The 25,629-nt window shown below is 41.3% G+C and overlaps 1 protein-coding gene across 1 annotated transcript in view; it reads right to left on the bottom strand.

The window, feature by feature from the left end:
• Positions 1-25,629, bottom strand: part of GLIS3 (GLIS family zinc finger 3) — a gene marked incomplete at both ends in the record, with an annotated part of 507,055 nt that overhangs the window by 32,758 nt on the left and 448,668 nt on the right. The window contains one exon of the mRNA XM_079706423.1: positions 13,954-14,122. Within this exon, the coding sequence (XP_079562549.1) occupies positions 13,954-14,122 (169 nt within the window). The remainder of the gene's footprint in view (positions 1-13,953; positions 14,123-25,629) is intronic.

Below are 25,629 nucleotides of genomic sequence, written 5' to 3'. Positions count from 1 at the left end.
ATAAATATGATTTGAATTTTCTGCCCTAAACAGAAAAATTTTCTTTAACTCCAAAGAAGATGAATTAAACTTTTTGATACTAAAATAAATAAATAATTTTGATGCTGAGTATAAACTGCAGTGATTTATAATTTTTCTCCTAAGGAATATCTCATTCCCCCACTATGTCAGGACAAGATGACATCACTCTCATTCATTCTGAGTGACAGCAGTGTCCAAGAGCCAGAAGACAGACTGTCTGAAGTCTTTCTAGGTCCAACTCTGTTCCCCAGCTGCTGATCTGCAGTTGACATTTCACAGATTTCATTTGATATAGCTTACCAGTCTCTTCTTTGGCCTTTCATACTTCTTTGAAACAATAGAAGATTGTTATGTAAAAATGCACACAACAGACCAGAATTTTTTTTTAAAAATCACTGCTTACCAGAAGCAGATCACACAAAAGCAAACCAGAGAATTGAGTCAACCATTTCCACTCATTTAGTGGAGGAGTTTATATAACCTTAGCTTAAGCCATGGTTCAATGGTTTGCAAAAAAAAAGAGACAGAGAGAAGGAAACAGGTTTTAAAGTGCTCACCAAAGATCTGGGGGAAAAAATAAAAACACCTTGGAAAGATTTCTGCAAATATTTATCTATACATATACCTTGGGAAATGTCTGATAATTTGGGGGTATTTACTTGGTTATGCTCCTTCTCTTTTGTGGCCTGCTCCCACCCTCTGTTCACATTGAGCTTCCCAACCTTGCAGTGATGTGGGCCAGAAGCAAAGCACTCTCCTGTTGATGCAGTACTCAATCTTAGATTGTTTCATAGAACAATAGGTCCCAATTGAAACACATAGAACTGGTGAGGTTCATGTGCAGAGAAATTGCAAATGGCAGGAGAAGCAGACGGCTGTCGTAGAAGACAGATGGAGTAGAAGTCAGACCTCCCGGCCTTGGAGTGTGGCTCCATCCCTTACCAGCCGGGTAATTTTGAATAAATATCCTGATTTCTCCCAGCCTCAGTTTCAAGTGCAAAATAAAGCTAACCTCAACTCTTACCGGGGATCATAAAATCTGCGATAACATATTCATTTATTCATTCAGAAGGTATTTACTGAACAACAACCAAGTGCTCCGAGTGCACTACGGAGAGAGTAACACATGACACAGATCTCCGTGTTTGTGTGAGAGGAAGCAGGCAGTGAACAATTTTAAACCCACAAACTATGTATTGAGCTAGAGGAAATGAGTACTACAGAGAAAAATAAAGGATGCAAGGTGAAGGGCCGGGTGGACTATGAACAATTTTAAATTAGGAACTCACAGATATCAAAGTACTTTAAACAGTGAATGTCTGACACCTTTCAGATGATTGACACATGTTTATGGAATGACTGCTCTAAATAGAATGTACATTTAAGGTATCCCTGATTTAAAATGTACCCAATGCTTGAGAGCTGTCTAATAGCACTGTGTTAGAATATCTATGAAGCTCGAAAAATAAAAAAAATCTTAGCACTCTTTTCTCTCTTGACTATGGAAAGAGGCTCAAAGAAGGCGAGGCTTTTACTCACCTGGTTAATTTCCTAGTTCCAGGAGCAGTTAGTTGTGGTCTTCTGTAAGAGTCTCGTTTTTTTGGTACTGGCTTTCCCAATGAATTATCCTGAGCTCACAAATCCATACAATCATAGAATATTGGAGCTGAAGGGCAGTGGAGCACCACTGTATCTAGCCCAGAGACATGAAATGATCTGCCAAAGTCACACAGCTAGTTCTCCAGATACCACTTTATCCCAATAAGGTAAGATGCTCTCTAGTGAAGATGCAAAGCAAGGCAGAGAGAGGGGTTGAGGGAGGATTGGAAGAGGACTCTTGTGGGCATCTGAGGTTTCGCTCCTCATTGCCAGATGATGGGGATGGGGGGTATCAGCAACCTACTGCCTTTAAGAATCTGACAATGTGATTCCCCAGTTTGCTTTGGTGAATTTGCTCATTTCTAAACTGGGGTTCTTTGTGCCCAAGCCAGGCTTATACCTTTAGTCTTTCCAGCTGGATAACGCCTTTCAGTTACACTCTTTCCCTTGTGTATAAATCCAAAGTATTTCTATGTCAACTAACAATTGTATTTCTTCAAACAAAATTTACTAATAGGCTGTGTTGCAAATCAAGCACATGTCATAAATATGTCTCACTTTTCTTCATTTGTACTGTATACACAAGCAGTGCAAGCCATGTGGGACTGTATGTTTTAGCACTGCTTTGGGGGTTGACACTTTGAAAAGAGGTGTTTTCATGATCAGCTAGATTAAATGTTGGTTGGTATGTGCTTTGGATAGTTACCCCCCCCTCCTTCTTTCTTCCATGGGGGTTACAGACCTCCCAAAGAAGGAAGAATGCATCAGAACAGCTAGTTTCATTGCATTCACATGAAAAATATTATTGATTTGCTGCCAGGGAGTAGAAATAATGAATAGAAACTGGTCTATGGCAGATTTGGGGAGGTATTCTTCATTTCCCCAAAGAATTGTGGGGTATCATCTGTAGTGGTTTTAAAATTCATCTGTGAAAACTAATCAATGAAAAATGGCTTTAGCAGTTGGCTGACTGCAGAGGGGGAAAAAAGGAATCCTTTTCAAAACCTAAAAAGAAAAGAACAGTTTTAAGGATTACACATCTGATTTAACATCTAAAAAAACCCCCCAATGATAATACCCCACTTTGTATAGCCAGACAGCGCTCCATTTTAGTAGTCTTTAGTGGTCTTTATAACGATTTATGAATCACTTCATGAATTCCTGGCTGAATCATCTGGGTGACTATAGTATCTACTTATACTTCCCTTCTGTCTCACAAAAGAGACACTTGGACTCAGTTCAATCCAGATTTGTCCCCGAATGAATCACAGCACGTTACTGGGGGAACTGCAAATTGAATTCTGCTTCTGAGACAATCAAGACCAGCTTTCAGAAATGAAGAAACGGCCTTGGGGAAGTGTGGGTAATTGCAACACTGTCCATCTGGGCAGGACCAAAGCAGGCCAAGAGCTGTATGTCCATCTGTGGACTCTGTTCCAAACTAGTCAAAGAGCTGAAGCCATCCCCAGGAAGGGCTTAGTGTTTCTTTCTCCTTACAAGAGTCTGGGTCAATATTAACTGCAAATAATTTATCACATTGGACGAGACTAAGACTCAAAAATGACTGCCTGAGCCTCCACAGAGCATGACAAAATGAGGGCTGTGAAGTTGGCTATAGGTGAAATGATCACCAAGGCTTTTTAAAAAAAGACACATATATATTATAATGAGTGAGTGCTTGTGGGAAATAGAAAGGGTAGAGTGTTCTGGAGGAACGTTTCTCCACTTGGGTTTAGGGAGTAAGTTGTAAGTCAAGAAAACAAAGTAATCAATGCTCAAGGCAGAGAAGTGTGTTTTTTCTTGTATACAGTGACATATGGCCCACGGTATCACACTATTATTCCCCTGTGGAAATGCAAAGGGAGGAGGAGAGGACATCCAGGATATGTTACAAAAATGAATTATGCAGGACACATTTAACCAAGAGCCAGGTTTTTTGGAATATCTTGACTGAAGAATTGGCTGTGACTTGGTTGGTTGTCTATTTCAGAATCTGATGTGATGGGGAGAAAGGAAAGAAAAGTCTGATTCTGCCAAATCCTCTTTACAAAAAAAGTGCCAACCAGAAGAAAATTTATCCAGAGTGGTCTTAGACATTTCATGTCAAAAATTCTGCGGTGAAAAAAAATTCTGTAATGATATCGTCCCTTGGGCAGCTTTGAGTAGGTCAAAGCAAGGGGATTAACTCATAGTCCTGTGGCAAAGGGAAGACTTTCTCTTGTTCAGCATAGTGTTAGGCATAGAGTTCAGTCTGCTTTGAAATAGAACGCATTAGGTGAAAGAAAAACATTCGGAAGAAAGTGTGATGAGAATGCTAGATGAGAAATGAGAAAAAAAAGTGTTATTTTTCTCCAAACATGAGAAAGAGAGGTATAGGTAGATTACAAAACAGCTTCTTGCATACCTTTCTCATGGTCACAAACTGAAAACACGAGTCTCTTGACATCAGAAGAACTTTTAGAACTAACTTCCAATGCAGTACTCCTGCCAAGTACAGCCAGGTGCCTTTGAAAGCCACTGCCAAGTGAGACTTCAGAAGTCAATATAATCCATAAATTTGAAAAGAAACTAGCTGGGTGGTGGTTTGTTCAGTAATAACATGTGCTGTTTATATGTGCTTTTTTTTCTTCATCTGAAGGATGTCAGGTTACTATTGTAATAACCACAAATGAATTTCTATACCTTCTCTTGAAGATGAGACTCAACAATTGGCTACAGAAATGAATGAAAAGAAACAGCATATATTTAAAAATTCACAATTAGAGAAGGACTCTTGGCTTTTACAGATGGAAAGAGCACCAAATCCTCAGATGTTTGCAACCATTTTGTATCTTCAGCACCTCATCCAGTACTATGCAAAGATAATTAATAAATGTTGGCTGTTGCTGTTGAAGAAATACTCTGTTGAAGAGACCACTGGTTCCATAGACATGGCTCCCAACTTAGTGCCAATTCTTCTGTCCAGGTGGATGGTACCTTTGTCGAATTGGTGCAAATGGCCAGTTGAATATTATATTTGTCCAGAAACCAGTTTCTGTTTCTGGGGGGAGAACATCTTCAGGAGAATGATTCCAACCATTACTCTGAGGAAGATGATTAAAACAGAGAAAAGTTTTTCTCTTTGCAACTAAACAGAAAAGCAACTGAAGATTATTTCTCAGAAAAGGAGGCAAAAAGACTAATCCAAGGAACTTTGTCTCTTGGTTTCTGCTCACTTCAATAGAGTCCTCACCACTAATGAACAAACAGACCTTCACTTGAAAAAAGATATAGTTTCTTAGGAGCCAATTTCTCCAACTACCCCCACCTGAGAGGGGAAAAGATGAAGGTGATTTCCAGATCACACTGTTAAAACATTAAGCAGAGGCTTTCCTTGGAACAGCCTTTTCTACATCAGAGATGAGGCACTTTGTAATATGTGGATATCGTGACTCGGGCTAGAATGGCTTGTGGGCTTTCACTCTGGGAATTCTGGCTCCATATGACTTGCTGTTTCAGAGGAAGCATATGAAAAGAACACATTGCCACATTTGAATACTATAATGGCTTAGCGAACTCCATGTTGCTTCACGCTAATGCACTAAAGTAGAGGTTTCAAGAAAAGGAATTCTATTTTACCTCAAGCATTCCTTTTACTGTCATGACTCACTTTCCTGATTGAAAATCCAAGGGGACTAAAAAAACGTCATCTTGGGCTTCTCATGAAGTGGATTTGTTTGGAATGTGGGAACAAAATAAAGATGGCTGATTTGGCATTCAGAGGTGAAACAACTTCATTGGCACTTAAAAATTATAGTTCCTTTTACAGACCTTCTAATAGATGGTTTGTAATATGCGTTTATAATTAATCTAAAATGATGATATAGTGCATTGCAAAATTTAAAATCCATGAAAAACAAACTGATGTGAACGAATACTTGAACCACAAGTCAAGCCATTTGTTTGCTGGAGTGACACGTGTATGCTCACATCAGCATCTCCTGCTTCGCCATGAAGTGACACAAAGGAGAATGTGGAGATGGAAGTGCATCAATCAGCTGCTCAGGGTTACTGCTGCCTTTCACACTATAAAAATGAGTTTGGACTTTACTCTAAGTATGGTGGGAACACAGATGTGAGCAGAAAATCCTCAATGATTCAATTTACATGTTAAAGGGCAGCTCCTGTTGTGGTGTGGAGCAAAGGCCAGGTGTGCTGCTAGGGTGAAAGTAGAAGGTTGTGGGTAAGTAAGACTGGATGTTAGGAAACCAGTTAGGGGGCTGTTGTACTTGAGACAGGAGGGGATACTGGTGAGCTGGGTGTGGAGGAGTGGAGCTGATTAGGCTTAAAATGTATTTGAAGGCAGAGCTAACAGGACTTACAGGTTAATTCTATATGAAAGTGCTTGGGCAAAGGGAGGAATCAAAGTTGACTCCTAGGCTTTTTAGGTTTTTAATAGTAAGCTGAAGACAGCCATGTAGACCTAGCTCATTATTTTCCTCCATTATCAAGAAATATATTGGACTCTGGCAATTAGGCTCATAAAAGTTTTGCAGACCACACTGCATTAAGGAGCTTGGGCTTTATGTAGAGAACAGGCTTTTGTGTATTTGGCTAAGACAGGTACCCTGGTGACTCTGGCATACATTTCAAAGGCCTCCATATCCTGTTATCTGCCCAGAAATTTAAATGAGAGATAGATCAGGGTGGACTATGGCAGCTAGTTCAGCAATGCCTTGTTGTTGCTGTTGCTGTTTTATTTTTCTTCCAGAGGAGCCATTCACAGTCATTAGGTAGGTAAGAAGAAAGTAACAAATATCACCAATTTCCCTGTACGTGTGACTATTACAAGTGAGTCAGGGTGGCGTATTTATAAGAAGCTATTAGTAAGGTGAAGATCTCTGTGAGAAGAAAGGTCATTCCAAAGGCCAATAACCCAACTGATATTTTCCAGAGAGGATGAAGCATGGCTGTGGTCATGGATCAATATTTAAGAAGTTTTAAGACTGGTGGGCTATTCTGCCCTGGAATAAACATCAAGAAGTACCAGGAATTTTCCACAGATTTAAAGAAAACAGAACAGAAAAAGGACCTCAAGCTTTTCCGTCTAAGATACAATGCTGTAATCTCCATTTGCAAGTCTAGGATATTGGAAGTTTCTACCTCTTTGTGCTCACAGCATCAACATCAGGAACAACATTCGTTACATTCAGCAATTCTCAAGTAGGTGTGTGTGTGTGTGTGTGTGTGTGTGTGTGTGTGTGTGTGGTAGATTTTGGACCCCACCTCTCTTAATCTTGAACATCTGTGGATGTCTCTTTTCTAGAAAGAAACTGACCCCTTAATGGCATGTTAAATGTGGATAACTGTTTTCTGAATATAAAGTGCTGAAGTCCAAAGAGAAAGAATGATGCTCTTGACCACATGACATTAGGTGAGCATCCTATCAATAGACTCTAACAGAGGATGATGTAGATGCCAATACTCAGGCTGATAACAATGGATATTTGAGGCTTATATTTATTTTCTGACTATGGCTTTTCTCAATTATTTCAGTGATAAAGATTGACAAGCTTTGTTTGTTTGTTTGTTTTGCCAGTGTTTGTTGCCTTATAAGTCAGCTATCTATGCACGTGGGAAAGGGTCTGTAATACACATCAAGGAGCCTCTGAGAGCAGTGCTCACTGGGTAAATTGCAACTAAATTATGACACACAGCAACGTGGACACTTCTTAATAATACTCAAGTTTTCTCTGTTATGATAAGAACAGTGAGGGCAAGTTATTGATATCAGAGCTCTAACTTTCAGATGTTCTGCACTTTGTCTCTAACATGGAGGTAATTTTTTCTGACACTGACTCTTCAAAATCTTCTTAAATAGGTCATGACTATATAAACTACAAGCTTGGAATTGCAAGGGACAAAATTGTCTTTACAAATTGTGTTAAAAAGGAAAATAATACAAAACCCATTGTGTTGCCTTATCAGTCTAGGATATGGAAAGGACAGCCTCTGTCTGCTTGAGGACAAGACAGATCATTCGTACATTCTTCATCATTTCTTCTTCTGTTGGGCACAGAATATGTTCTGAACTCTTGCTGGGTGGATAACAGGATATGGAGGCCTTTGAAATGTATGCCAGAGTCACCAGAGTACCTGTCTTAGCCAAATACACAGAAGCCTGTTCTCTACGTAAAGCCCAAGCACCTTAACGCAGCTCATGAGCCTCCTCCTACATTTATTTATGAAGCTCCGTCTTCGTTTGCTCTCTCTCCTCTTAGCTTTTGTATATATGACGTTGCCTGGCTGGGTTCTACAGACCTTCAGATTTCAGGGAGATATTTTTTCTTCTAATCCTCCCTCCCCAATTTTGGGTTAGGTACTCCTTCTGTATGCCTCCACAGCCTCCTGTAGCGCCCCTTCATAGCATCCAAAATTATGATCACCTATTGACCAGGTTAGCTCTTGCTGGACTAGGTGCTTTGAGAGGGCCAGGCTCCTGTCAGTCTCACTGACCACTATGTCCTCAGTGTCCAGTATATTGCCTGGTGCCCAAATACTGACTGAATGATTTAATAAATGAATGAACCTCATTTTGATAAACTTTAATATTTTGTATGATGTGTATGATTTTAGCCATTATTGCAAACATACTAGAAGATTAAAAAGAGAGATAAAAGATTATGTGGAGAGAGAGAGAGAGAATGTGTATGTGTATGTGTCTATGGAAAAGCTGAGTGGGTGAAGATATCAGTGTCCCTGTTTACTAAGAAAGTCCTGGGGAGGGAAGGACAGCAAAGCAGCAGGCCTAGTTTTGAGCTGTTCAGATACTACAGATGCAAATACGTGGGAACAGTTAGTATTGAGCATCTAGTATTAAAGACCACAGGAGGGCTTCCCTGGTGGCGCAGTGGCTGAGAGTCTGCCTGCCGATGCAGGCGACACGGGTTCATGCCCCGGTCCGGGAAGATCTCACATGCCGTGGAGCGGCTAGGCCCGTGAGCCATGGCCGCTGAGCCTGCGTGTCCAGAGCCTGTGCTCCACAACGGGAGAGGCCACAACGGGAGAGGCCACAACGGGAGAGGCCACAACAGTGAGAGGCCCGCATACCGCCAAAAAAAAAAAAAAAAAAAGACCACAGGAAAGCAAAGGGAACCCCAGCAATGGGTGATGGCAAGAGACTCCTAGCAGTGTGTGTGTGTGTGTGTGAACATATATATTAGAGCAACTACGTATTGTATAGAAGTATGCAGGTTATATAAGATGCTGGAGCTTTGAGGTCACCATCCTTCAGACCAATGAATCAAGGGGAGTAATCCTTTCTAGGAATCTCCCACCTGGGCAGTGGGAGTTGGCAATGACCCCCCGTTTCCTAGGCATTCCCCTCACTGGTCCTTTTCCCTTGTCAAACCTGCCTTAGCATCACAGGAACCCTGGAGGTTACAAGGAAATTTTAGGTTCCTGCCCTCAAAGAACTAATAATCCAGTTAGCAAGTGGACATCTGGGAAATGGAAAATAAATGAGATAGATTTAACTGGGGAGCTGCAAGAGGCAAGGAGGCTTTCTGGGCTGAAAACTAAGCCAAGCCCCAAGCTGATAACATTTAGTCAAGAATAAGATAATACGGGAATATCCTTATTGTCTCTTTAGGTAGAGAAAGATCCTGAATTAAGATGCAGAAAACAACCAAGCTAAGTCAGTGAGCAGGTTGGTTTGACTAGAGCTAAAGAACTTTACATAATTGCAAAGACATGACATAGAAAACAATTGCTGTTTTTAACCCCTTGGCATCCAGGAAAGCTACAATATGTTCCCAGTGGTGAATAAGAAAATGCTATCTGTGAAGACCAGCCCTGGTTACCCAAAGGCATAGAAAGACCGCACATATATCAAAGTCCCTAGAATTCTAGCAGTATCACATCTGATATGAATGGAAAACAGGAAGGCTTCCCAATACTTCATACAGATTCAAGAAACTGACATTCCTTATTCAGTTAAGGTGTTTAGATTACTTTCTCCAAAAAAATTGTCCCTAACATTCTCTGCTGTTGATTCCTGTACTAGAATGCATTCTCCACGGGGAGAGCACATCCTTTCCTTGTTTTCAGTCTTCTCTGGCTCAGAGGTGGGGCTCATAGGAAGCTCTTTACATGTCGCTCCACTCTGGTAAATCCACAAGTCCCCTAAACTCTGTCACTTATGCTACAGAGCACACCATATTTGTGGCCTTCTTTAGAAGGGGAGAGGCAGCCAACATGCTCTTGAACAAGATGAGTGACACAAATCCAGCTGACTTATTCTTGGGATTGCAAGATTTCTCCATCTCAAAAAGAGACTTCCATCAATGTTTGTTTTCTCTGGTCTAAAAGACATACTTTGAAACCCAATAAATTAACATTTCCGAAGACGCTGAGTTCCCACTGTCATAAAGTACCACTGGCTCGTTCAATATGACATAGTAAAACACCACTTCCCATATTAATTTTAAATCAACATTAGGTGATGTGGTGTAGTTCGGCTTAAATCACTGAAACGATGTGTCATTCAGATAATATTTCAAAATAAAAATGGAACCTCGTCAAATTGAGAGAACTTGCGTTTACTTTATTTTACGGTGGTAAGGATCAAAGAAACAGATGTTAACTGGATAGATGTAGTGGACCTTTCCTGACTTATGACAGTGACTCAGCCCATTTTATTAACAAGTTAAAGCTAAATAAATGATGAATCAATGCCCGCAAAGCAGGAAAAAAATGCCAGTTTCCCACTAAAAATCGCAAAGTGGATAAACTTATTTCCGTTAGGAAAACTGCTGGGGTTTTTACTGGGGAATTTCCCAGGCAAACAGAGGCAAAGATATATAAACCCAAAGCGGAAGGTAAGCACATTTCCTCTTAGTGTTTTTATGCTGGACATTAGTGCAAACACAGTGAATAATTCAGGGCTGTTTCTCCAGTCATCCTCATCTCCAAACCTGATTGGAAGAGATAAACCTCCACACCCTTGCTCCTGCCAGTTGGGCTGGCATAGGAACGGGGCTCACATCCTGTGGGGAGAGCAGAGCAAAAAGGCAAAGCCACAAAAGTGAAAATATCCACTTCATTCACCCAGCCATGCAAAGTACACCACCTTCCTCTGCCTCTCCATTTTCCCTTCCATGATTATATTATCAGCCACTGCAATCATTTGACAACATCCTTACAAACCTGAATCTCTCAGCCATGCCAAGGTTGCCTGTCCTCGTGCCATGTAACAAGCTAGGTGTTTTACCTGCTTTGGTTCATCTAATCCTAATTCCCCATGAGTGTAAACAAAGGCTCAAAAGAGCTAAGGAACACCCCATCACCTATGTGTTATTCCTGCCCAAAACGAACAAGTTTATTAAGGAGGAAAAAAAATCAGACAAGTCCAAACTGTGGAACATTCTGCAAAATAAATCTCCTCAGTTCTTTAGAAACTGTCAATGTCATGAAAAAAGCAATAATAATAATAATGAAGAAGAAGATGATTTTTTTAAAAGCTGGGAAACTTCATTAGAGTAAAAAAGACTAAAAAGAAATCAGAACTGTGATCCTTAGATCCTGGATCATAAAAAGAAAGAAAAAAAACTCTAGCTATATAGAACTTTATTCACACAATTTGGGAAATCTGAATATTGATTGCATATTAGACAATATACATTTACCAATGTTAAATTTCCTGAGTGTGATAATTACATTGTGATTATGTAGGCAAAATGTCCCTCTTAGATCTTTCCTAAAGTAATTAGGGTTAAAGCTCATTGATATTCTCTCAGATTGGTTCAGAAACAACAGGCAAGCAAGCAAACAGACAAATAAAGGATCTCTCAAGTCAGAAAGAGAAAGAGACAGAAAGAGAGAGAGAAGGTGGCAAAATGTTAACAATGGGTGAACATGGGTGCAGGGTATATGGGTGTTCACTGTGCCATTCTTGAAATTTTTTAATATGTTACCAACATTCAAAAGATGAAATTGAAAAAAAAATCATAAAATAAAACAAAATGAAATGTTAAAAACAAAACCAGAAACAACCCAAGCAGCAGGAGCATCCAAGGAACACAATCAAACAATTAGCAACTGTGAGAACTGGGATTTAATCAGGTGTTTGGGTTGTTGTTGTTTTTGACACTAATAATGGTTAAAATCTTTTTCTACACTGATTCTTTTAAAGGCTGTGTACAAAAAAGAAGACACACAGATTACTTTTTTCTTATATTCTTGTAAAGAGTCTTTATAACTACCAATAAGATGAGACAAAGAGGAGGAGGTACCTATGGATGGTTTCTTAGCTTCACTACCTTGTAGGGTATGATGCTTGGCCAGGCAGAATGAAATGGGATGATGGGAAGCCCATGGATAATATCATTTAAAACTCAACTGGGATCTAAATAAAATCCTAAAATGAATAAGCTCATCTGAACTTACAGAAATACATCCAACAACTGGCAAATCTGTGAACTTAATAGATTATTATCATTTGCACTGCTTTGCTGACAGATCCTGTGAGAGAAGGCTAATAATTTGTTTACACATAACCATGTACATAGAAGTGTTAGGATTAAGTCTAACATATTCTGATCCATGTTTCAATTGCCTACCAGACACATCCGCCTGGATGTTTTACAGCCACCTGAAAGTCCAAACCCTAAAGTGCATTTATTATCATTCCTTCTTTCCCACCCTCACCTCTACCCAACACCCTGTTTTCCTTTGTTAATGGCACCACTTTCCATCTTGATGTCTCGGGGTGTAACTCAGGAATGAATTTTGGTCCCTCCTCTTTACCCCACACATATATTTATAATTAGTGATGCTGCCTCCTAACTAATAGCCCTTGAATAAATTCTCCATCCTTACTGCTTTGCCTTAGCTCAGGTCCTCATATTGTTCATAAGGACTTCTATAATAACCTCCTTCTTATTTTCCCTTTCATCCCTGCTTCAAACCTCAATTACTTTACCATCTTGTCACCTGAGTTCCTTCTCTAAAACAACAATCTGATGTGTTTCTCTCCTAATAAAGGGTCTATAATGGTTCTTCACTTCCAGTAGGATCAAGGGTAAAATCTTCAGCATGGTTGTTCCCCATGAGTCAACCCATTCTCACCTGACTTTGTCCGCCATGTCTACCTGATGGTGCCACCTGAGTTACTGGCACCTTGCTCCCTCCATGTGTCCTTCCCCTTCTCATGTCTTACATATGTTCCTCTGGCTACCTTGGATGCTCTTCCCCATTTATCCATCTGGAAGAGCCTTCATCTTCCTGTAATGTCTAGATCACTCTTGTCTTTCTTTTCTCCCCCTCCCAAGGCACAGATAGAGCTCCTGTGGCACCTTTGTTACATCATTTATCCAACCAGCATTACTATATGTTGTTTGCATGTCTGTCTTCACTACCAAATCCTATAATGGCAGGACCAGGTTTTAATCATCTTTTCATCTTCAGCAAAATGTATGACACATAGCAAGTATTCAACAGATGCTTATTAAATGAACAGATGTATTAATAAAGGGTAGGCATAAAATTTTAAAATATGGCTTAGTGGACTTAAAAACACATTAAAAAAACTCCTAGACCAGGCCAACACCAACAAAACCACAGACTGCTGGTGAAATCAAAGATTCAAAACTTTTACTCCTGTTGCCTATTCAACCCATTATTTTGTCTACCAAATGCCTACCATTCCAGGATTGCATAGGGGTGCCCACAAGAACTTTTTCCCATGGATGTCTAGGTCAGTTCAAGCCAGATGACAAGTGGAGAGGAGAATGAAAGAAGTAGCATGCTGTCCACACCACTGGAGGACTGGGCAGTCCAAAGACAGGGACCGAAGTGTCAAGATTGAAAAATTTTCTTCCAGAAACTCTTTATGAGGGTAGTATCAACATAAAGTATTCAGTGAACAGCCCCTTTCTGGTAGTGCGTATAAAATCCTGTGCCCTTTTATGCTGTATTCTTAAGATAACACCACTGATCTATGTGCTGAAGGTACCATCTTACATCTGGAAAGCGTGTCAACCTGTAGGGACATTACCTTAAAATTGAGTCCCTGAAACAAACTGAGGAATGACAGGAACATTCTGATGCATTTTCCCAGCATCAGACACTTCAGTGGGCTATTGCCAGTATCTTTATTTTCTTCCCCATGGGAAATAAAACAGATAATGAGATATTCGGTTCACGTGTTTTGTGCATGTACTTTTAAAATGTCACCTTTGGGTAATTCAACCCACCAATGGATTATTAATAAACTTCAGCAACTGTCAAAGCTCTTCTTGGTGGAGGGAGGTTTGGCGGTGCCACCTATTAGAAGAGAGAGACGGATGGCCTTACCTCTCAGCTCCCACGTCCGCAGCTGTGGGTGCAGGTAACTGGGAGGAGGGGTTGCGGGAGCTCCCCTGTACATTATGTCCCGGAGAAGGGTGACTGACAGGATGTGGGGTTGGCATGGCCCCAGCAGCTGTCCCGCTTCGGCCTGAATGATTGCTGGAGAAAACTGAAGCTGAAATCAAGGGAGAACAAGCATCAGACTGCGCCCCAAATGAAGCACGCACTCTTTAAATACTGAAGGCTGACAGTAAGCACATTTTAGGGGCTTGGTTGTTTTTCTCTTCGGTGGTTTTTAAGGGAACAGTTCTCCCCTTATTGGATATACACAGCTTTTGTGTTCACGGTGGAACAGGTTCCCCGGCTAATGTGCCTTTACTGCTGTCTGAGGAGTCCATGTTCAGCTCGCTCCAGGCTGACATTCATGGTTCGTCTCATAAGAGCTGCCTTGCCCGGCAAGTTCCCTGTCTGGACACTGTATAATTAGCCAATCTTGTAATGTCTGCACCTGGGCGAAGGTCTCTGTATTAGCACTTTTCAGTCACAGGGGAGGACAGTCAGGTAACAGAATATGCGGTCTGCTGACCCAGAAGGATACAACACAGGCCTTCTTCCTCTTCTCGATGCTGCAGTGAGGCGCTGTGGGTCATGCCCAGTCTCCGTGTCACTGCTAAATCAATGTAATGAGAACAGAGCTTCCCCTGATCCTAGTACCAATGCAGCATCCTACATTCTTTTAACTTCAGAGTCTAACCGACCCTGGGCATTTCCCAATGGTGTGATGGATAAATGCACTTAGTCTTCAGCAAACATGACTCCTCTCCCAACACCACAAAATATGGAAAAGGGGCCTCAAAAACAGCTCCGGGATCTTCTCCCACTGTTGTCTATTATGACACAGAGAGTGAGTTACAGCCTCGCTGTTGGGGGCAGCCTAGCCTTTGAGAACTGTACGTGACCTCAAACTTAAATATGTGCCCATTTAGATCGGCTAATTGGTACCATGTCACAGAAGAAACTGGGGCTTGTCACTTTCGGAGTCTATCACTATCAGAGAAGCTCTCTCAGTGCCTGGATCTACTCAGCAGATGTCTCATTATGCTGCAATCATACCAGCATCATTATGCTGACTCTCTTTAACTTCCTTCTCTATACAAAGCTATGCCAAGCTTTATACCCATCTTTGCTCTTTTTGAACTTACTCTACTGATATCAAAGAATAAATGGATTTTTAAAAAATTTTAAAAACCAGGTTCAAGATTAAGAAAAAGAAGCCACATAATCAAAGAGATTTGAAGGTTTGAAAGTTCAGGGAGCTGTATTTTTAGACCAGCACCACTTTTCTCCAACCTCTCCAAGATAGAGTTAATACCCCCAAATGACCCAGCCCCTGAAAGCTTAATCCAATGGAACAAGAGTTCAAGTACTTAAAGGAACTCCTGAAGAAGCAGAATTATCATCTTCACGCTCAAAAAGCTACTGATAGGAGTGTGATCTCATTTGAAGGTTTTATTTTTGGTAAGTCAGCATTGTGTCAGGTTAACTCTTGTCCTTAGACGCCTGCATCCTCCACAGTCTTCCAAGTCCTGAAGAGGTGATGAGACTAGAAAATGCTTACCAGCTCAAAAGGGCAATGCAGAGCTTCTGCTGTGTGTCAGCCTCCAGAAAAGTTGCACATTTGCAAACTCACTAGAGTCACCTTATGGATCACTACCTCATTTATGCTCAGCTTGCTCAAGCAACCACATTCTGCTTGTATTCCAAATAATAATTTTACCCATGGGAGAAGGCTGTTTGGATTGACTGCGGCAATAGTTTCAATACAGTGTTTGTCAGCATGAAGCTTGGTGTTTTATACACTATTCCAAAAACTAATGGAATAATAAGAAGGTCACAGAGACACTGTGGAAACACAGCTAACTTTTTTCTGCCTTAATGTAGAAATGTGAGCTCTCCTATTTATTTTGTTGTAGTTGCTGAATGTGCCCATCACATTATCCGCTGGAGGTATTTTTGTATATATGTGTGTGTGTTTTTCACAGAGAAGTGCTGCCTTGCTGTTTACAACCCATGAGCAACAGAGAAACTTGGTGTACACACTCCATGCTCTGCTCTATGCTTCAGTAGAAAATCTGCTGCTTCCCAAAGGCCTACATTAGCTATATTAGCCATGTTTTTGCATTAGTTGCAAAGAAATAGGCTGGGAAATTTGGTATTGTGTGCAGCCTGCCACACACTGAAAGTTAGGCCTGGTTAAGGTCCTCTCCTTCAGCCCGCTTAATAGCCAGGACCAACCATCCATTATCATGCATCCATCCATCTATCCTCCAACCATTAATTTTTAAATTCAATATTTATTTGGTGCCTACTACATGCTAGCCACTCTACAATATGTGCGCCCCTGTCCTTGCGGAGGTTGCAGTTGAATGAGGGGAACAGACCTCTATAAATCCTTATACCAAAATACTGAGACTTACTAGTATAGAACATCAAACGGTGTTCAACACGCTGCGTGTTTAACACGCTATCTTATTTGTGCCCCCCAAATCCCAAAATGTGTCCTAAACTCTGGCCAAATCAGACAACTGACCACACCTCAAATATGTCATGGCAATTTAAGCTACTATGCTTTTGCCTGTAATGTCCTCTACCTTTCTGTACTTATTATTATTATTATTATTATTATTTTTGTGGTACGCGGGCCTCTCACTGTTGTGGCCTCTCCCGTTGCGGAGCACGGCCTCCAGACGCACAGGCTCAGCGGCCATGGCTCACGGGCCCAGCCGCTCCGCGGCATGTGGGATCTTCCCGGACCGGGGCACGAACCCATGTCCCCTGCATCGGCAGGCGGACTCTCAACCACTGTGCCACCAAGGAAGCCCTCTGTACTTATTTTAATATTTTTGCTGTGTGTGCAGAGTTACTTGCGTTCTTCTCATTCCTCTCTCAGCAGCCAATTATTCCACAAATATTTACGGAGCACCTACCATGTGGCAGACACTGAGCCAGGTCCTGGGATAGACTAGTGAACCAGACACCCTTGGTGCCTACTGCCTCCAACACGTCATTCATGTTTGTTGAGTAAACAAAGATGAACACAATCTAAATGCCACTGGAGCCCGTCTTGGGCTCTGTGAGTAGGACAAGGACAAAAAGGAACATTTATCCACCAACTCCTGTTCCCCACTGGTAAAGGGTGTTACTCCTCTCACACTTCCAAGTAGGCATGTGCACCACAGTGGCTAAAGGTTCTCAGAGATGCCCAACACCAGGGCATCAGAGAAGCCTGGGGACAGAAAGCCAGTGCAGTTGAGGGGAGGTGCTGCCAAGTTATGCCTGGTTGCCATAGCAATGGCCGCTGGTAGGAACACGTGGTGAAGGGGATGTGAGGTGGGACCTAAGAGGTGTGTGGTTTAGGGCCGAAGGCTCAGAAACATGCCCTCCAGCTGTGCTGAGGTCACATGTTGACTGACCAACAGTCAAACACACATCTACAGCCCTTCCTTCCACTGCTACAGCCAGCGAATGACACTGGAACAGGAAGAGACCCTTTGACTGGAGACCCCACGAGAGGAAGAAAGGGAGGCTTTAGGGTTCAATTTAAAGTATATAAAAAAAGTGTATGAAACAGTTTCTTACGTAGGGTGTAAGAAATTACCTGTCAGCAAAATGAAGCCTGGGACTTGCCTCTATATTCTAACAAATGGGATGAGAAATGTAAGACAAATTCTCTTCTGGTTAGATAACCTAGAAGAGGCTTATAATTCAGTGTCTACACAGAGCACTTTGCATGCAGAGTCCAGGGCAATGTTTGTGGATGTTGCCTGGGACCAATATAATGACCAGAGATTCAGAGGAAGTAACAATAGAGCATGGCTTTCCAACATTCATCCAACTCCCATCTCACATAGCCTTCATATAAAATGGACAAAACTCTGCTGTCAGGTATCAGTGGCTTCAGTAGGATTGCCTTTGACCTCTACCAAAGATCCACATTTCTTAGAAATTGCCACTATGGCACAGGAAATGCCTCTTACTTACACTGACTTCTAGGAATTTCCAGCTATCAAAGTCATACATCCAGGATTCTATCTTACTATAGTCTAAGAGTATTCATTCATTCAAACACAATTTTCCAGCCCTTACTCTGTACCAGGCAGGCGCTAGTCTCTTAATGTTTGAAGTCAAATACCTGAGACCTTCACACAGACCTGCCCACCACAACAAATACTTACAGACAGATGCTCAGGCTTTGCCAAGTGATATTTTTAACCTCAGGAAGAAAATCTCCATGTCAGAGTGCAAGTGTAAGGTCATTCACAAAAGGAAAAATTTCCTTCCATACACACTCAAAATGATTTTCCAAACTCCACTAATGGGGCATACAATGAAGCCTATCAATCAAAGCATAAGGAAGAGAACTGAACCCTCCAGCATCTAGGGCAATATTAACAAAACTGTTGTGATCAAATTAACCAGCACACACAGGCTACCTACGGGGGCGGCCTTCATTGTCTAGTGTCACCTCAGGGGTCAGTGTTGATTTCAAGGCTGGAAGAGGGCTTTTAGGTGAGCCTCTAGACTGCACTGATGACTGGCAGCTGGAACAACTGATTAGGCACGGCGGAGCAACATATTGGAAATTCTTATTGCGTTTGTGATTAAGAGATGGTGGACTCCCCAAGGAAATAAAAGCTTGGTCTTGAGATGAATTTGTGAGCCCTACTTCCAGCAGAGGACCAGGAGCTGGCTTCCCTGCTGCTTTAGTCTTTCTTTCTCTCTGGGGCTTAGCTCACTACAGTCCCTCATCCCATCTCCTTATAGAGGTAGGTGGAGGTGACTCAGTTGGGCTTTTTAATTTTGACAAAGCAGCATTTGTTGATCTGTGTGGTCCCCAGATGCCATCTCACCAGCTACTGGGACCAGGGCATTCTAGGCTCGAGCCTTTAACTGGCTCAGGTTTGGGTTAACAAGCAGCACTCTCTCTATCCAGATGAAAACAATTAATCTATATGTCTAATGGGTATGGACAGGGCACCCTTGGGGACACTTCAGCTGTCATGTATTCACTGTGTGACTAGAGAACGGCAAGGAGTTTTCCAGGCAAGGAAACTTCCTAAAATGAAGTCTACTTGTCTCAGGCCCATCCACAGAGACAGGGAAGGCTACCATGGGCATTGTTTCATGACTATGTTTTCATCATTTTAGAGGGCAGGGAAGAAGACCTCCCTTGTCAGGCTGAGGTATATTAAAAACAGTCAACTGGAGGGCATATTTCTGTTCAAAACTGTATGGGCAGCTAGAATCCTGCTTCTCCAGCTTTAATTTGCAAACAATTCACCAGGGTAAAATATTGATTCTGATTCACTAGGTCTTGGAGGCAGCAAATGCTGAGATTCTGAACTTCTATCAAATTCCCAAAGTCCCAGGCAATGCTGAGGTTGCTGGTCTGGGGACTGCACTTTGAGCAGTAGGTGTTGGACCATATCTCTGCTGTATTTCATCTTCTTGCCTGCCCCATGCCCCAGATTCAATAGATGACATTTATTTAGTACTTTGCAAACCTTTCTCCAGTTTACTGCTGAGGAACTTGAGGCCTAATCAGGTTCTTGATTAGGTTACCTGGCGTATGTAGGTCATGTGGCTGGTAAGTAGTGGACCTGGAATTCAAACTTGGGAAACCTGATTTCAGATCACATGCCTCTAACCATCACACTATATTGCCTCTCAAATGCAAGATGGATGCAAAAACAAAGGCATAAGAGTGTTGATACTGTATCAGAACCCCTGCATACTCCACTTGTAAAGGCTGCTTGGAGTCACTAGGCACTCTTTCCCCACCACACACAATGCACACGGGTAGTTTTAACCACCAAAATGCTGGTTAGGATCCAAAAAGTAGATTCCCATTTTTACTTCTATCCACCCTAAAAGCACTAAAGTGACCTCAACACGGCTGAAATTTTCCAGCTCTGAAAATTAACTCAGGCAAGAAATTAACTGAATTATTTGGTTTGGAAAACAAACAGCTGGTAGGAGATGGGCTTTTTCTGAAATAAAGATTTCAGATGCTTGTCAGGAGCATGTCGATCCACTGGTGGGAAAGAAGGAAGGCAGGGAGGGGTTCTTCATGAGCAATCAGATATATGCACCTGTTACCACAAGCGAGCATGATGTTGATGTCGTGGGCTGAAAGGCCACTGCCTCTGTCAATAACGCACGAAGAAGAGATGTGCTGGGCAGATCTGTTGCCACCTAGTAGTTACAGTAAATATGCTTTCAGAGTCATTTATGATTACCTGAAGAGCCATGGTGTTGCACTTCATAGAGGGCCTGCTCTCACAGGACAGGGGGAACCAGTCTTATCCATAGATTGTGAATTCACTTATAATCAGTGCCAGAGTTGGGACACAGAGGAATGACATTTAATGCTTGGTGGCTGGTACATGGGAAGAGGTATGGGCTCACTACTCATCTCTTGGGTATTATTTCCAGGGTCTGGGTACAGAGGGGTAAACTAATCAATGAAATCAGGCTAAGTCGGCTTTCACAGAGATATTAAAAAAGAATTAGAGGCCCCATTCAAATGGTGAGCTCAATCTTGTCTCTGTCTTTCCTCCTCAAGGCTCTCTCCAGGACAAATTTGAACCTAGGAAGGATTCAGGAAATGACTGAACTGCAATGAAAATTTTAGCTACTTTGGCCTACCAGAAATTGGGCACTCAGGAGCGATAGTGTCAGGGTGGTTATTAAAGGAAGAAAGAGTATGCACTGGGAGTCAGATGGACCTGGGTTTGAATCTGAGCTTTACCGATTACTAGCAATGTGTCTTGGGCAAGTCACTTAACCTAAGCTCAGTTTCTTCATCTTAAATAAGGATAATACCTCACAGGATGGCGAGGAGGATTACACAATATATAGGAAACACTTAGCATAGTGTTAAGTGTGTCTGGACCATGGTTAAGTGCTCGACAAACCATTGTTGCTATTCCTTGCCTATTTATATTATTATAATTATTCCTATAATTAACAGGATGGAGAAGACAAAGGCATGCTGCTCCAAAATGGTAAATCTCCAATAAAGAATGGCTTCTTACCTAAAGATGCATATAAATATAAACTGTGAACTAGAGTCACTTTAAAATGCAGAAGAGCATATACATCATACTCTCTGATAATAAGCATTTTTTGTTCAACTTTTCTAATGCAAGTTGGTATAAAGTGTTCAGGGCCTGTGAAAGAATCCTCATAGGGTTAAAATGTTGTACTTTATTTTACATGAGTAATACACACCTTTGAGTTACAACCCATAATGTGTTTCAGTTTAAAAGATAAGTCATTTTCATGCATGACTGCACTTCGTTAAGGAGCGAAAATGGGCTGTTACTAAAATGTCAACACAATTGTCCCCCTTGAAGCTTAGTTTATCTTGAAGTATTTTTACATTTTCAGCACTTCTTTGTGTTTGTTTCTCCAACAGCATAAAGATCCAGCCGTGGTTAATTTTCAGAATTCAAAAAAGACTTCCCCTCAGTCATTCTGAAGAAAATGACCAACACGGTGGGGTAGGGGGGTGACTGGAGTTTTGGTCCTCAATAATGAAAACTTGTGTCCCAACACCTTCTGCAGTTCTTTGTATTTCATCATAAAACCATTCAGTTGCACTGTTGTTCAGTGGAAAATGCCCTCATGACCTAAATCCACAAACCAGAGAGTTTTCTAGCAAGGAAAAGGTCCCGGTACGGTCACTTGGAAGGCTGCATTTGAGGTTAATTGGAGAATGGGAGAGAGATGGCAGCTAATCCTTGCCTGCTCGCGCTATGAGCAGAAGGGACTAGTTCCTCTTTTTCTTTCCTCCTAATGTCTGGGCACTTCCCCCCTCTTCTCTTTCTCCATCAGGAAGGGTATCATTCCGTATTCCATCTGTATTAGGAAAAAGAAGCTTCTTAAGGGTTTGCCCTGTCAGCTCTCTAATCTTTCCCTTCTCCTTGAGGCATGAATAATTTTAACATTGCCAATCCCTAAAAATCTATTCTTTCAGCCTGTCTTTTTTTTCTCCCACTTTGCAGTGTAGAGTATCATTATCCAGCAGCCCTGATAAGAGGATAATGAAACAATCCCTTCTCAACCGGATCGGGTGGCTGTCAGAGTAAAGCGACACCACCTGTACATCCTTGACATGCTACCCCAAGCTAATTGATGGCAAACAATGGTAACTGTCACCTGTGCACTAAGACAAAGAAAACATACTCATGTCACCTGATGGGAGAGCTACCTGGCAACCGATAAACAAATGTGTTAGGGAGATGTCCTATTAAGGTAAGAGAGGGTACATCTCTGAAGAACGTGCCTATTAACTCTGAGCTTAAGAGTGCTGCTGTTCACTGGGGAACAGAAATAAACAAGGTAAAATGAAAATTTATTGATGTCTGGACAGTTACATGAATATTCAGGTTCTCTTACAAATAGATATTCCCACATGAGCTCCAAACATCTATGTAGGCTGCTCAATTACATTTCCACATCATGCAGCTGGATTTATAGCCAGGAAAGAAGTTATTAGTGTTTGGAAGAGGATACATGCTTACATGCCTTTCTGGAATACATGGCAATACAACTAGAAGATAATGGCTGACATCATGCATGTAAATGCCAAAGGTTACCATCAAACATTCTGAAATACCAGGTGTAATTAACTTCATGTTAGGAAAAGCTTCTAAAACATCTGCATTTCAGAACAAAGACAGTTGGTTACAAGTAGAATGGCATCACCTGGCAGCTCTCTCAAATTCTCTGGGACCAGCATTTCATGCAGCCCTCTTGGGTCTTTCCAGACAATGCATGACATATCTAACCTCAAATCTCATACCTTAGCTTTCTTTCCTTCACTTCCCAACCTACACACTTATTCGCTCGCAGAGAGTTAGTTATACAGAAAGTCATTAAAATAATTTGAACTCGCAAACAACTCAGACTACTCTGAAAAAAATCCAGTATTGCCTCTGTGTGTTATGTTATCCCATTCTGAGCAGAGTAGGAGGGCAGAAAGAAAGAAGAAAGGTGGAGCAGGAATGGACAACCATTCCTGGAAGTTCTTACAGGAATGTTCCTCATCTCTTTTTTTGGAAATAAAGTCCGACTCAGTCAAAAAAACAGAAATTTTAGTAAAAAAACATACTGGGTTCTCCAACTCCTCATTATTCATCCCTTAGCTATCTCCTACCTGTATCATGTTAACCACAAAAGATGTTTCCTCCCTTTCAGATACTGCTGAAACAACTCCACCCACTCTAATTTCACGTGACTTCTAAAAACATTTCACAGAGAAGGCTTTCTGGAAACAGATTTTTAGCACAGATAGCCAATCCAATTTTTAATGCAATATTCTTTCAGCCAACTCAAGAGCTGATTTACCAACTCTGAACTCTCCCAGGACACCTCTCCCTTTCCTAGCTCTGTACGATGGAGTTACAATAGTGCTTTTGGGGAACTGTGCTATAGCAGGGAAGCGAAGCCTGCAATTACCATTAACCCTGGGAAAACCTCCATAGATGAAGAATTTGGTTTGCTTGTGACTCCAGAGAATCCCTTCCCTCTTTTTTCACACTTTGCTCATGAAGTGGACCTTCTTCCCATTTTTGCCTTCAGATACTCAGTATTTCTTCCTAGTTTACTTTCAAGATAGACTCTGATAAGTCATTTACATGTTATCCTGAATTTATGCCCACATACAACCTTTCTCAAGGAATTTAAAGGCTTTTCTCTACCTGTGGAATGGACAGTTCAGTCTTCAGTTATATGAACTTCAAGCATCTTTGTTGCTGGTAGAAAGTTATTTTTGAGGAAGTAAGCATCTTTCCTGTTGGAAAGTGACCACATGGGTTCCTAAAGTTCAATATTTCAACTTTTTGCTTTTCTCCTGGACATTAACATATATCTACAACAGACCTGGATTTTAGAAAACATAATCCTGGATATTCAAGGGTTTGAGACTTTTCTCTTTTTAGGAAAAATAGACCTGGGTAGAATTAAACTATGACTGCTTCCTCTCATTGCTCTGTCACCCTTGGGCTCATCAGAACCAGAACCACATCTTGCCTGTCTTCTGGCAGCTTCTTCCTAAGGGGGAGCCACAACACTGAGGGCTTACACATTCCCACCATGGCCCAGGCTGCATCTGAAGGTGTTTGCTTGCAACGTGAGGACTTTACTGCTGATAATTCCATTTGAAAGCCACTACATTCAGGGTTCCACAGAATGCCCAAGGGAGGACTAGGAATGCTAGGCAATGGGCAGTACAAGTAGTCTGGATCCCTTCAACTAAAACAGCTCTGCTGTGACCTGTTTTAAGCACTGGGCCTTATAAAAATCTCTGCAAACCCATGGACTAGAAAACTACTAAAATATTTGCTAAATCTAAAATATTACAGGGATCAACAAAACCTTATGTACTAGAAGATTTTTAAAACAAAATAGGATTAAATACATGGAAGCCAGGGACTTCCCTGGTGATCCAGGGGGTAACACTCTGCGCTTCCAGTGCAGGGGGCCTGGGTTGGATCCCTGGTTGGGGAACTAGATCCCGCATGCATGCCACAACTAAAGATCCCACATGCCGCAACTAAGACCTGGCACAGCCACAATAATAAATAAATAAATAAATATTTTAAAAAAATACATGGAAGCCATAAGCTTCCTTGATCTCTCTCAGTAATTGATGAATGTCCCAGATGTAAATATAAAGCAGTGGTTGGCAAACCTTTTCCATAAAGGGCCAGATAGTAAATATTTTAGGCTTTGCAGGCAAGAGGCAATGTCCTCAATTCTTTGAGCAACTGTTCTCACTTAAAGGCTAAAAATCTTTTCTACATTTTACATTTAAAAATCTTAAAACCCTCCTTAACTCTCAGGCCATGCAAAAACAGGAGGCAGGCAAGCCATATTTGACCCATGGTGTTATACATTAGCTGTTGCATGTTAACTACTAAGAACCCTCATGAAAAGACTAGAGAACTGTTTTGAAATATGGAAAAGTAATTTGAAGTAAGCAAGTAGTCAAGAATAGTTTTCTAGACACCTTGTAGTGTATTTTGAGAAAAATGACATGTCCTGGAAGAGTCTATTTACAAAATGACATCAGGAGGGACCAAGGTTATACCTCAGCAAGGTCAACACAATGATGGTGTAAAACTGTGTTGGTCAAAGTCATCAATCCTATTTCTTTTTTCCTCCACCTACCTCACCCTCACAGATTCAATGCTGATTAAGTTCATTTATCAACCAGGCACCTTTTCACTCTGTAATGACCAGCCTAAGTATACTTCTAATCTTTATGGCAACCGAAAAAATGTCTAATGTACAGATCTGAAGTTGGGTCTTAGAATATGGGAGTTCTGAGTCCTCGTCTTGACTTGAATTATTCTCAGAAGGAATACTTTATCTCAGGACAGCTATTTCTAAACTCCAAGTAGTAGTACCCAGTACTAAAAGGAATGGATAGAAGAGGTTCTAGTCCCTGTCACAGACATGGACTTGGCTTGTAAGTAATTCTCTAAGCTCTTAAGCAAAGAGGAAGGAAAAAAAAAAGAAAGGAGCATCAATTGAGCATCTAACAGAGGCAGGGAGTGTACTGAACTCTCATATGTGAACTCACCTAATTCTCACAATTAGTGAAAATGGAAT

The sequence above is a fragment of the Hyperoodon ampullatus genome (genome assembly GCF_949752795.1).
Source record: "Hyperoodon ampullatus genome assembly, chromosome: 6".
Classification (NCBI taxonomy): domain Eukaryota; kingdom Metazoa; phylum Chordata; class Mammalia; order Artiodactyla; family Ziphiidae; genus Hyperoodon; species Hyperoodon ampullatus.
Note: the sequence above shows the minus strand (reverse complement) of the source record. Positions and strands in the feature narration are given on the sequence as shown.